The sequence below is a fragment of the Rousettus aegyptiacus genome, unplaced genomic scaffold, assembly GCF_014176215.1.
Source record: "Rousettus aegyptiacus isolate mRouAeg1 unplaced genomic scaffold, mRouAeg1.p scaffold_m13_p_8, whole genome shotgun sequence".
NCBI lineage: Eukaryota > Metazoa > Chordata > Mammalia > Chiroptera > Pteropodidae > Rousettus > Rousettus aegyptiacus.
Window position 1 is genome coordinate 81,619,840 of NW_023416311.1, and position 13,079 is coordinate 81,632,918.

At 38.8% G+C, this 13,079-nt stretch overlaps 1 protein-coding gene across 3 annotated transcripts in view; it reads left to right on the forward strand.

The window, feature by feature from the left end:
• The window catches only part of ANKRD55 (ankyrin repeat domain 55), a 227,209-nt gene extending 215,390 nt beyond the window's left edge, over positions 1-11,819 (forward strand). For 2 of the 3 annotated variants that reach the window (XM_016160469.2, XM_016160470.2), the window contains 3 exons: positions 797-1,455; positions 8,743-8,835; positions 10,830-11,819. In XM_016160469.2, the coding sequence (XP_016015955.2) occupies positions 797-1,455; positions 8,743-8,835; positions 10,830-10,951 (874 nt within the window). In that variant the 3' untranslated portion in view covers positions 10,952-11,819. Of the gene's footprint in view, positions 1-796; positions 2,043-8,742; positions 8,836-10,829 lie in introns of those variants that run through there. The other variant, XM_036225824.1, reaches the window with a different exon arrangement.
• The last annotated feature ends 1,260 nt before the right edge of the window (positions 11,820-13,079 follow it).

Sequence of the window (13,079 nt, forward strand, 5' to 3'; positions counted from 1 at the left end):
AGAGCATTAAGTCCATTATGGCCTCAAAAGAGAAAAACACAGAATTTTCCAAGGAATAAAAACAGAATAGTGCCGTGGGGGGAAACTCTTCACCTAAGAAGAGCCAGCCGCACGCTGCTGACCTGTTTTGCTTTAGAATTTGCCTGCCCATTCGGTGCTGCTCGCTTTTCTTCTGCTGCCACACCCAGCCTCTGGCATACACACTTCCTCTTACGCAGCTGAAGCCCAGACAAAAGCTTCTTTCCTTGGTTTCCTTTAGTGACTTTTTTTAAATAAGTATTTTTCAATAGGGAAACAAAAAACACACAAACAGCATAAAATGAGCAGGCTTCCTGAGGTGGGAAATGTCAGAGCTCTGCCGGGATCTCCTGGAATCCCTTTCAGAGAACCTCTGAAATCACACTCCCCTCAACTTCTGCAACCTCTGCTCTGCTTCTACTAGTTAAAGCTTCAACTCAACCCTTGGCCTTCATCTTTTTGACTTAAAACTTACACTCCTACTGCCTCTCTCGAAACAGACTATCTAGGGTTAAATTTTGAAAGGATAGCCCCTGGGGGAGCAAGAAGAATCTTAGACATGTTACAACTGGGCAGAGAACTGACCATGGCAAGGACCACTTCTAGAAAGGGGTTGTGGGTTCTTGCACTTTGCCTTTGGCTTGAAAGGGCTATGAGGTATCTTTGAAGGATCTAAGACATTCTGCCCAAGCATATGGAATAGAGGGAAGCATTTTGGTTAGTGGTGGTATCTGCACTTTCTATCCTCATATGCTATTGTTATTTCATATTCTCATAGAATAGAGCCTACGCAACCCCTTCCTTCCCAGAACAGTAGACCCCCAAAGAAGGAGGGGCGTTTCGGCACACTCAATCAAATCTTCTGCAAAAACAGGAAAGAAGAACAGAGGGCCTATCAGAAGCATCACAGCAGGGATGCACATAGCGGGGGGAACAGCTCGGAAGTTGATGACATCATCACTACCTTTGACGGCACTGTGGATACCAACTGCCAAGAACAGCCTGGTGATCAGGTGGCTATGGTCGACTTTAAAAAGAGGACCTCAGAGAATTCAAAATACCTCTTGCCAGAAAAGAAGCCTCTGGCATATAAGGGGCTTCCACCAATCAGAACGCAGAGTCTCCCACCCATCACCCTGGGCAATAACTTCCTGACAGCCTCCCATGGGGCTATTTCCCATGCCGGCCTGAGCTCTGGTACTCATCACATGGCCCAGCCATCTCAGAAAAGCCGGAGTGAGCAGGATTTATTGACTAACAGAACTGGCAGCCAGCCATTGCTAGATAACCCCTGGAGAGGTGATTCTAGCCAGGTCCTCTGCAAAGCTTGGACTGCGTCTTCTGATAAGCTGCTAGACAGGTTGCTCACCAGCAGATCCAGTCACCAGGAAGTCTCTGTGCCTCCACATCTTCCTCATCTATGTAATCCTTCATCAGGTAAAGTCCTGGCTTCCTCCTTCTTCATTCTTGGCAGGCTCTATAAAGAAATGTCTCATATAGTTCTGGGTTAGGAACTAGAGTGATAGTAGCCTAGAGGGCAGGGCCAGAGCAAATTGGGTGATTAGGGACACCTTTTTTCTTTGAATTCACTAGATTCAAGACTTCCAGGCAATCGTAAATAAAAGCATGTGCCTGCTCATCTTTCCACCAAATATGTGTGGTGACTAGCATATTAGAACAGGAATATTACTATTTCCACTAGCGAGGATTCTTAATCAGGGGTGTTTGGCAAAATTACCTGTGAGAGGTTGATTTGTTTGTTTGTGTGATTGTTTTTAAATCAGGTATTCGATTCCCATTCCAGACCTGCCGAACCAAAATCTTAGTGAGGGAGGGAAGATGGTAGTGCCTTGCATGTATACACGTAGAAAAGAAATGCATTCACACTTTTGTGGTTCAAGGCTCCACACATACCAAAAGGTCACACAGCAATTCTCCCTCTGGCCTCTAACCTCAGTTACTTAGCACCCCTTATCACCCCCAAAGCCACTAGTTAATTTTGTTAATTTTTTGTTTATTCTTCCAGAGATATTTTATACACACGTATATATTAATATACATTAAATATGTATATATCACCCTTCTAAATAAATGTATCACACTAAAGAATTTAAACACATACAAGCAAATATATATACATGTATATTTCCCCCTTTCTGAATAAATATACCAGGCTAAAAATTTTATTTTTATATTTTTTAAATAATTCTTATGCACACTGGAGACTGGGAACCATTGCTCTAAAGTAGAGTCTACAAAAAGCTTCCAAAATCATTTTATTGCCACCATATCTAGTTCTATTTTCAAGTGAATTAATCGCTAATATTTAAAAATCATTATATTTTACATAAAAATCTAAAATTCTGGCTTCTCTTGAGAAATTAAAAAATCTGGCAAGACTGAACCCAAATTCTCACTTAGAAATGATTGGCTGGATCTGAATAACCCCTCTTCCTTTGGGTACCACTTAGACATTGCTGAACCGGTCCCAGTTCAACCCAGCCTACACTACTTCCTAGTATGTCTCTATGAAGTGTCAGTTCTTTTTCAATGTGTTTCTGTTGTTGTCTTTCTTATAGTAAGGTTAAGGGGGAAATGATATATTTCTGGAACCCATGTTTCTGTCAAAAGTAGAAGAATGAAAGACCAAGAAGGCTATTTGCTGGTTTTCTTTGGGAATGAGGACTATAACTTCCTATTAAATATGCAACATGAGTCTGGCTTTCCTCACATCTGCCTGGCGTCTAAAGCCTGTGAAGCAGAGTATGGCTCCCCTCATACATGTTTATATGTATGTAAGCACAGGGTAAATATGGGTAAATGCATGAAGGCTTTCTCCTGGTATTTGAGAAGAACTGCACTCAAGATTTTACTTCCTCCACAAAGCACTGAGGCGTTTGGCTGGTGGCATGGGTAATGTTTTTGCTTTTGTTCTAGAAAGTCTGCCATCTTTTGACTTTTAGTGGTTTCCAGGGCTTCGACCCAGCCTGCTCTCTGAAGTTGGTCACATCCTAGCTAATATTTTCTCTTTTGAAAATCTTTCTAAATTTTTAGAAGTCTTATTCTTTTTCTGTTCCTAAGACAGCCATATTAGTTTTTATTGAGTTCAGCTACCTGTAACGGAGACCCAAAGTAACAGTGGCTTAAACAACATTGAAGTTTATTGCCCCCATATGAAAGATGTCTAAAGTAAGTAGTTCCCAGGTGTTCAATGGTTCCTTGATCACCCTAGACCCAGGCTCCTTCCATCTGTGTGCTCCATAGCTCATCACATGGCTTCCATCCTTCAGATCATTTCACAGTCCACAACAGCTGACGGAGCAGAAGGAAGTAAAGAGAGGGGATAAAATGGATGTGCTCCTAGCTGAATCAGTGCCCATTAAGAAGTCATCTTCCCTTAAGTCCCACATATCTGCTTGTGTCATTAGTCAGATCTTTATTCACATGATCACACCTATTTGCAAGGGAGACTGGAAATTATAGTCTTTTAGCTAGGCACATGGCTATACCTCCAAAACTGGATTTTTGCTTCTAAAAGAGAAGGTATTAGACAGAGAACTAATAGATTCTGTCACATGTGCCATCTAAAACTTTCAATATTATTTGAAATAAAAAGAAATTCAACAAACTTGGTTTGAGGATTTGCTTCACTTTTCCAGTGAAGTAACTTGAAAAGTCCTGGGGTGACAAAATAGCAGAAAATAAGATGCAAAATTTTCCAAGAGAATCTTAAATTACTAGCTGTGCCTATATCGAAGCATTTGTTTTTTCAACCAATGTTTTTGAGTGCTGATAATAATTAGAAACATCCTAGGCAATTGAGTCATGATTAAGATAAATTTCCCAAGAATCTGCAGCCTATATAAATGAGCTTTAAGGGATATGGATTTGCTAAAATGATTGTGTAACTGACTTTAAACTGATTTTCTTCTCATGTTTAGGTACAAGATCATAGGGTTTTTTTTAATGAAAGAAACTCATTCACTTATTCATTAAATGGTTATTAAGTGTCTATCATCCTAGTTTATCAAAAGGCAGTATGCTCCAGTGGTTAAGAGAGGAGTTCTAAAGCCACACTGTCTGGGTTCAAATTCTGGCTCTGCAACTTGTTGTTACTTAATTTCTCTAAGCCTTTGTTTCCTTATCTGAAAAATAATAATAATAATAATAATGAAAGAAAATACCTAACTCACAGGGTTGCGGGTTGCTGTTACAATTAAATTAGTTGATACCTGTAAAATACTTAAGAGCAGTGACTTGAACATATTACCATATTACATACACATTTAGTATTTTTTGACTATGCGCCTGGCCCTGTGTTAAGCAATATGTCTTACAGGCTAACTAGACATGACCTTTATTTCAAAGATGATGAAATTTAAGTAAGCGTGCTAGTTAACTGCGTATTGGCTCTCAAATCTAGTCTTCTCCCTTTTGCTCTACTCTGTATCTCAGGGAACGACACTTCCCAGGCTCCCTTGCCAGCTGATTCCAGGTACTTTTGGCCAAGTACTGGGAGGCAATGGTGGAACAGTAAGAGCAAGAGAAAGAGGAAAACCATGTAGTTCTACTCAATGTCCCTCTGATTCCTGCGGAATCTCCAACAGTGGCTCTATCTCCTGCCAGTTCCCTCTCCATAGCCCCTCACTCTGTGGCTCTGGCTCCCATTAGTTTCTGAGCCGTGGTAATATCATCTCTTTGCCTTATCTCTCTAGCCTGGAGGCAGGTGTATCTTCCTGCTCTGGCCAGTCTCTGGAATGTCCTTCTACCCTATGCTATTTGGTGTCTCAACTTTCCCATCACCAGCATAACCAACTTTTTGTATGAAATTCCCTCTGTTTCAAAGATCTAGAGAGGTCTCTATTTTCATGAATGACCCTGATCAATAAAGCAAGACAAGTCATCTCTCCGGGCCACAGTTTCCTTACCCTCCAGATCGAAGGCTGGGACCATTTTGTTTCATTAGGCCCTTTCCAATTGCAATTCACATGGCTTAGAAGACTTAAAACAATTTGTTCGAAGTCTTACAACTAATTAGTGACATATTCAGAGATGAACCCAGATATCCTAAATAGGAATGTATCACCTTGGCAAAGTATTTCTTTAAATCTCAAGTCCAGTTCGTTCATATGCTTACCAATTACCTACAATGTGATTGTCTTAGAAATTATATTGTCCTTCTCTAAATTTAAAAAAAAAAAAATTGTGCCTGTACATTTTATTTTTGTGGACATTTCTAACCCAATTTGAAATGTTGTTTTTAGAACTACTGAGGCTCCTGGACTACAGTTGGGACGGTTCACTTAAGTGGTTTAAGTTGTTAGTCTAGGCAGGTTGAAACTCAGTGGATTTCTACATCGAGCTCCCATATTTGATGTGAAAGCCTAGCGTGGTAAAGTAGTTCGATACTATAAATCATACCATTGCTCCACTGGCTTGAACTTGGATATAACTTTGGATTTTCTCCTTTCCCACCCTGGGTTTAGTAGAATTAATATGGGCTAGCAGTTGCTGCTATTTGAATTCCTGGAAGCCAATATCCTATGCTTGCATCAGCAACCCTGAACATTTAGCTGTAATGATTATTGCTTAACATTTATTGAGACCTGTCAGTGGGCTAGATGGAGAGAGATGGGGGAGGAGGCACTTATCCTAATGAGGGAATTTAGAGCACATCAGCTTAATTCATTGCAAGCAGCTTTTAGAGAAAATGGAACAGAAATCTCTATGGTGTTTGCTACCAGCCTGGTTATTTACAAGCCATCACAAGGAAAGTAAGAACGTGCTCCTTTCCTTTCTCCCTCAAGAGAGAACTTCCTCCTCCAGAATTTTCTAGACTACCCCAGCAACAACACACTCTTCCCTCCTGTTGTATGTCTGATCCTGTGACCCCTCTCTTTAAACCCATCAAAGAATTTACATGTCTCCAGGACAGAGGCAGTTTCTTTAGCTAGCATATGTAATCCTCCCAGCATAGTGTGGCCTCCTCACCTCTCATTCTCAACTTCAGCACCTCTCATCTCTAATCCTTTTTCCATATCCCTTTGAACAGTTCCTTGAATATCTCTGTTTCTTAACAACCCCCCATGGCTTTTCACTCTAGGATATCTTTGCCTACGTTATTTTTACCTTCTACTGGCTGTGTGCTTGACAGACTGCTACAATCTTTTAAGAACCAGCTCAAAACTCACCTTCTACATGGAAGTCACCCTGACCTCAGTAGGAGCTTTGACCCTTGCTTATAATTCATCATAGAACTTCACCTGTTGAGCCTCCTGTGGGGTAGTGAACTTCATACTTCCCCTTCAACAACAAAGCAGGGGAGGAGTTTTTATCCCCATTCTAGAGATGAAGACATTGAGGCATGGAGAGGTTAGCTACCTGCCTAAGGTCACAGAGCTCCACTAGCTGGAAGGTGGCAGAGCTGACATTCAAGTGAGGTCTATGGGATTCAAGACATCTTGACCTCCCTGGACCCTCCTTTCCTCTGTGATGCCCTCATAGGACTCATGGGCTTTAAAAATACAAGTTTACTTATCTTTCTTCAAACATACACAGTAACCCCCTCCTGGGCACCTTGTCTTCTCTTTGTACTCTAGACTCAGGAATACAATGAACATGCAATAGAGGAGTGCTGAATTGATTTGCTTGTTTTAATTATTATTAATCCTTCATTCACTTCTGGTTCCTTCATTTAACTATGGAAACATTTTCCGCCTTTTTATTCTAGGACAGTGTTCCTTGACCCCGTGTCCACAGGCTGAACACTCCCCGAAGGTGCCTGTATCACAGATAAGAGAGCTTTAGGCTGTGCACAGGTCCATCCTGTCCTTCAAAATGGAGCCAAATGCCAGTGTCCAATGAAGTTTAACTCTCCTTCCACCTCCCAAATCACTGCCACAGCCCTTCTCTGTCCACTTCGTCCATCCTATCAATACGATTTGGGTCCTAGAAAAACAGGATAACATGAATTTTAGGGTCAGAGACCTAAGGTGGAGCCCAGGCTCTGTCACTTCCTTTAAGTGACCTCGAGCATTTCTGAGAACTCCTCCCAGCTATGGTGTCCTGATTTGTAAAATAAGGATGATAATAATATCTATCTCACAAGGGAAGGTGACTGTTAGGGTTACATGAGATTATGCTTATAGCATTAGCCTAGTCCCTAACAATAGTAAGTGCTTAATAAACATTATCTATAATTGTCATTATCTTGTTACTTGGTTTTACAAATTTCTGCTCAAATGTTCATGGATAAATAATGTATAAGCTGGTACAGATTTTACTGTAATTCTACTCAGGAAGGTTTTCTTTTTAAATAATGACTTATAAAGTTATTTGACCTCAAGAGTCCAAAGGAATAAAAATATAATGAGAGACTGGAAATTTTGTTCCATCTTCATCAAATGACACTGCTCAGGTGGCTGCCATATATTTACATCTACTTTTGGACTCACCTGAACATGAATGGTGGATCATGGCTAAAGTTCTTTTCCACACCCTTATTCTAAGGACCACTTTGCCTGAGCAGAAGACTCAAACCTTGTGAGCATTGCTGATGTGACTCTGGTTTCTGGTAGGAAAAAGATCAAATGATCATGTTAAATACTCCCACTGTCCAGGAGATCATGTTAAACACTCCATAGACTAAAACTGTAGTAATTGCTAATGTTTATTGAGTGTTAACCCTGTAAACTAAATGCTTTACATTTGTTCCGCTATTTACTCTTTATGTCAACTAAAAAAGACAGATACAACTATTTTCATCATTTTATTTGAGGAAATCGAGGTTTAAATTGCGCAAGCTGGGAATTGAACCTGATTCTGCCTGATCCCAGAGCCCCAGTTCCTATTCCTTATACTGCTTGGTCAACCTTTTTAATGGACTTAAATAACTGGTGTATTACTTTCTATTTTCAAATGTTTGGAACATCTATCTCTTGTAATTAGTAGTGTGTTGATACATGTTTAACAACTGGCCCTCCTGGAGGAAAAAAAAAAATCAGTATTTGCTGGTTTCTCTGGTATAAATACTTTCACCATGGCCGATGTCAAGCTACCAGTGAGACGTCGACCAGCTCAAAAAATTCCTGAAAATTTAACCGTTGGCTCCCAAGAACTGTTACGCATGGCTCCAGCACAGCACTGCTTATAGTTTAAATTCAATAATAATGATCTTCCAAGGCTTTCACCCAGTTTCCAACTTCTAGATTAGTTATTCTCAGGCCTACCTGCATAAAAATCACATGCATATTCCTGCCTCAGAGATTCTCATTTAATTGATCTGGGGTTTGGCTAAGGCAGTAGTATATTTTTTTAACTCCTCAGAGAATTCCTGTGTACAGCCAGAACTGAGAAACACTACTCTTGAAGAATATATTGTACTCATCACCCACTCATTTATTACAGATTGGATGAATATGTGATGTTATATCCTATTTTATTTTTCAAACTTTCAAGTTTGGTAAAGTGGGTGGCCAACTGTGCTTGTTTATAAAATTTTAAATAGTTCATTCGAGAAATGATTTTTGATACCTCTTTCTTTCATTTAAACAGTGACTGGCATATCATAGAAATTCAATAAAATATAACTTTTATTATTTTGTTATTGTTAATATCTTAAATTTAGCAATCTCTAACAACTTTTATGATTTTCTTATCCATTAGATTTTATAATTTGTACTTGGCTGAGTCTTAAATGATTGATACAAGTATGTTTTTCCACAGGACAAAATTTTCAGCATCTTTCCCCAAATAGACCCAAAATCAGGGATCTTCCTTTTACCCGGAACAATCTAGCTCCCCTACCAGACCAAAAATGTAAGTATTATGAATCTCCCTCAGCTTCCTTTGCAAGTGTTAACATGTCCAAACACATCTAAAAATTATTTCAGTTTACTTTCATTTTCCAAGTGAAAATCAGATACCAAAATGTCTATTATAGGAAAACAGAACAGACACAGTCTTTAAAGATACATTCGACTTGTTAATGCTTGTTAATACTTGTTAAAACAACAGCACTCCTTCCCTTAAGGAATTTTTGTGATTAGATTATAAAAACTATAACAGAGCTTATTTTGCTATGTGCTATTTAATGGGTTTAAGAAGGTGCTTTAAAAATTCTCTTAAGACCGGTCTCTCTACATTGGTTTCCTTACTATAATAGACATGTAGAAATATCTGTCACCTTTTTATTCATGAGCTATGCATCCCTAAGTAGAATGGAATAATCAAGTAGATGCTGTTCATCAGTATTACTTTTGGCATTATTGATTTCTTTGTTAACATTTTATAGAAAAATTTCTCCACAAGGTAAAATATATTCTATCCAGCCAATGATCTTAAGTTTTGAGTGTTTCAAAGTATTACCTGGGGCGTTTGTTGTGAAGTAGATTCCAGGCTCCACACCCAGAAATTCTGAGTTTGTATATCCTCATGTCTGTACTCTGAGGCAGGTTCCATTACTATTCCCATTGTGCAAATGAGAAAATTGACTCAACACTGCTTAGTAAATAACAGAGCCAGGAAAAAAACTACAGGTTACTGAGTCTGCTGCCTCATAAAACAAGCAATACTTCCTGGATTCTAAGGCACTACTTTCCTTTTCTTCCTGTCCTAGACTGGCTATAACCCTGGCTATAACATACACAAGCACACATGCACATACGCTTACACACACATACATACCCTCCACATCTTCCTAATTGCAGAGGTTCAACAAATTCCTTAACCTTATTGTACTTCAGTTTCCTCACTTAACCCATAACAGCCTTGCCAACCTGATGCTATTACAGGATTAAATGAGTTAAGGTATGTAAAACACCTGGCAACTATTTGCACAGAGTAAATACCCAATGTATCTTCTCTGCACCAGGATATAGTTGGGAGGAGACCAGTCGAAACTCTTTAGATAAAAACAATGAGTGGGGGTGAGGGGTGAGTCTTAATACAATCCTGTCTTTTTGCAGTTAAGGAAAGGAAGAGGTGGAGAGCTATGTCCTAGTTATACAAAGAGTTAGTAGCAGAAACGATGGTCTCTTCTTTAGCACAGCAGTTCCTCTGTCCTTACTGATTTATGTAAAATGAAAGTTTGGGATGGTATGAATTCAATCATTGAATGAAATTCAAGCTTGACCTTGTCTTTTAGCAGAAACCTAGTCTAAGATGTCTAAACCAAGACATCTAATTAAGAAAAGAGTTGTTCAGCCTTAAATCCTGGTGGGGCTCGAAGAAGCCTAACAGAAGAAATTTTCTTTGGTAGAGCCCAGGAGCTTTGCTTTTTACAATTAAATTTAAGGAGAAAAGGGAAAATAAACATCTTTGATCAACTTTAGCTCTATGAAAGAGAAATGGAAAGGTACACAGTGCTCTTCCTAAAAGAAATGCGAGAACCGTTTGAGGTTTGCATAAAAGCACAGCAACAAATATGTCTTGGGGTTTGTTTAGAGCCTTGTGCTGACTTGGCCATCAACAGCTACTCCACCCAAGGAACAGAAAGCTCTGCCAGGCACGCACAGCTTGATCATGCTTTGATCAAACTTGGCACCGACTGGTATTTGTGCGTAGTCGACATCTCTGACTACATATGGTAAGTCTGAATATATATGTATATGAATATGTATATGAATACACACACACACACACACACACACACACACACACACACACAGCTTTCGCCTGCAGTCCAGCTCTCACCAAGACAAGCTTCTTAGAAATGCCTTCACTCCTAAAGAAGTAATGCAGTTCTCCTACCACCATGCCTCATGAGACTCTGAGAAAAGCAAATCTTGAAAGTCTCTCATTCTTTCACCCAGTTCTATCTGGAGAACCTCTACGAACAAATCGAGTGCTTCCTGCTATTCCAAGCCAACGGGGACTCAACATACCTGCCGAAGAGAGTGAAAACTCTGCTAATCCTACCAGTGATAAAAATTAACTGTGGGTCACCGACTAAAAATATAGATTAGTCAAAGGATGAAATTACTCTAGTTTGTAAGAACAGAGACTAATTTAGTAAATTGCATTCGATAAGCCATTCACAGTTTTGTAACTCAAAATTCTATACTCCAAATAAAGACATTTCCCAAATAAGCACTTAGAATCTTTGAATGTGCATATGTTGTAACTCTGTGAGTTTCTGTGACCTCTACATGCCAAAAGAGAAGTCAAAATATGTTACCAACAGGGAAATAGCTATGTTTGGTTTGCTTTGTGGCATGTGTGATGATTATTTTTTCTGAATGATTTTTTTTTTTAAAGTATGCTTTGGTAAATAAAAACAACAACAAAAAAACACATTCCATACTTTTCTTCACATTTATTATAATTTTACCTTGGACTGATGAAAATTAATTAAAATTAAAGTAGTAAATTCTTTCTTTAGTCACAGTGTATGGCTTTTAAATGTACAGTCTTTTGCGTAGTATTTTCTAACATTATTAGTTCCTGGCTATAGGCCAAATCACTGGACAGTGTTTCTGTATCTTCCTTGTTATTTGATTATTTCCCCACATTGTCATTTTCAGATATGATTGATTGTTCCAATAGCGAGATGATCATGTAAGTTGGAAAGGTCTACATCCTGGCCCAGCAGAGTGGAACAGGCATTTCTCACACATTCCTCAAATTCCTACGTATTTAATCATTCTTTTTCTGTTTCAAAATAATGGTCTCTGCCCACTCAAGACATTCCCAGACTTATGACCTAGCAAAGTTTGAAAGACTAATACTAACTGCAGATCTCCTTACAAAGATGTTCGTGTGCTGTTTGGATTGATTTCACTTTCAAGGCTCAGCCATAAAAGATCGTAGTCATTCGAAGTTATTTTTGAGCCTGAATGTCATTCTGTAAATATCTCAAATATAATATTTACCATTTTATATTAGTATTGTTTATTCAAAGAGGTTAGACTGTGCCATTTACTCAGTAGAAGCTCCTCTAAGGTCAAATCACAGTCTCTTGGCTTTACACTTCTAGAAATTTGTACAGTGTCTAACATATAGTAGGCAGTCAATCATTTAATAATTTTTTTTAGAAAAAAAGGAAGAGAAGGAAGTAGGGAGGTAGAAAGTTAGCAAGGGAGAGAGATGTAGGAGGTAATACTAAAAGAGGTACTAGTGTACAATCCCATTTGGACAATGATAGTTGTCTGAATTAGGGATTATGAAAGAGAGAGCCTATGGATCAGCTTCCCAAGCTAGACAATATCTAGTGGGATGGCAAACCCTGGTGCAAATGAAAGAACTCTAGGATAGATTCTGAAGGGTTTTCTATTCTGTTTTGTTTTGTTTGTGGGCTGTTTTTATCTTTGTAGAATTGTTCTTTGTAAGTATCAGTTAGGCTATTCAGTAAGTATTAGTTAGGCTACTGAATCCATGTCCACCCATGAGTAGGTTGCTCTCCACTGCTTGGATTAGTAAGGATAGGCTAACCTCTGCTTCAATAATAAAAACATCCCTAATATCTCATTAGCTAACACATTTTTTTTTCTCATTCACAACACAAGTCTCACACCAAGTGGCAGAGTTGGCTGATGTAGTTTCTACTTCGACATGCACTTCCTTGGTGACCAAAACACAGGAAATGGGAAGCGAGTCTCATCGCTCCCTCTCACATTTCATTTGCCAAATCAAGTCATATAGTCATGCCTAACTTCAAAGGGGGTAGAGAAATGCAATCCTTCTATATATCAGGAAGGAGCATTGGACTATATATGACTTATCCAAAAGATTACCATACTAACCAAAGTTCAGGCCCTAAGTGATCATTTAAGTATACTGGTATGCCCCTTACCAAGTCAATAGCAAAGAGGTCAAAGCAGTTGAAAGAAAGGAAGAAAGAAAGAAAGAAAGAAAGAAAGAAAGAAAGAAAGAAACAAACAAACAAACAAACAAACAAACATAGAAACATCTGTATACAGCTATAAAACAAGCCAGCATCTCCCAATACTTGAACATATATATATATACACACACATAGAATCTAATGTTGGGCCTTTCTGCCCAAGTTGATTTAAGAATCTTTTGTTAGCTATGAAGAAGTAATATGCTGCCCTTCTTTAAAT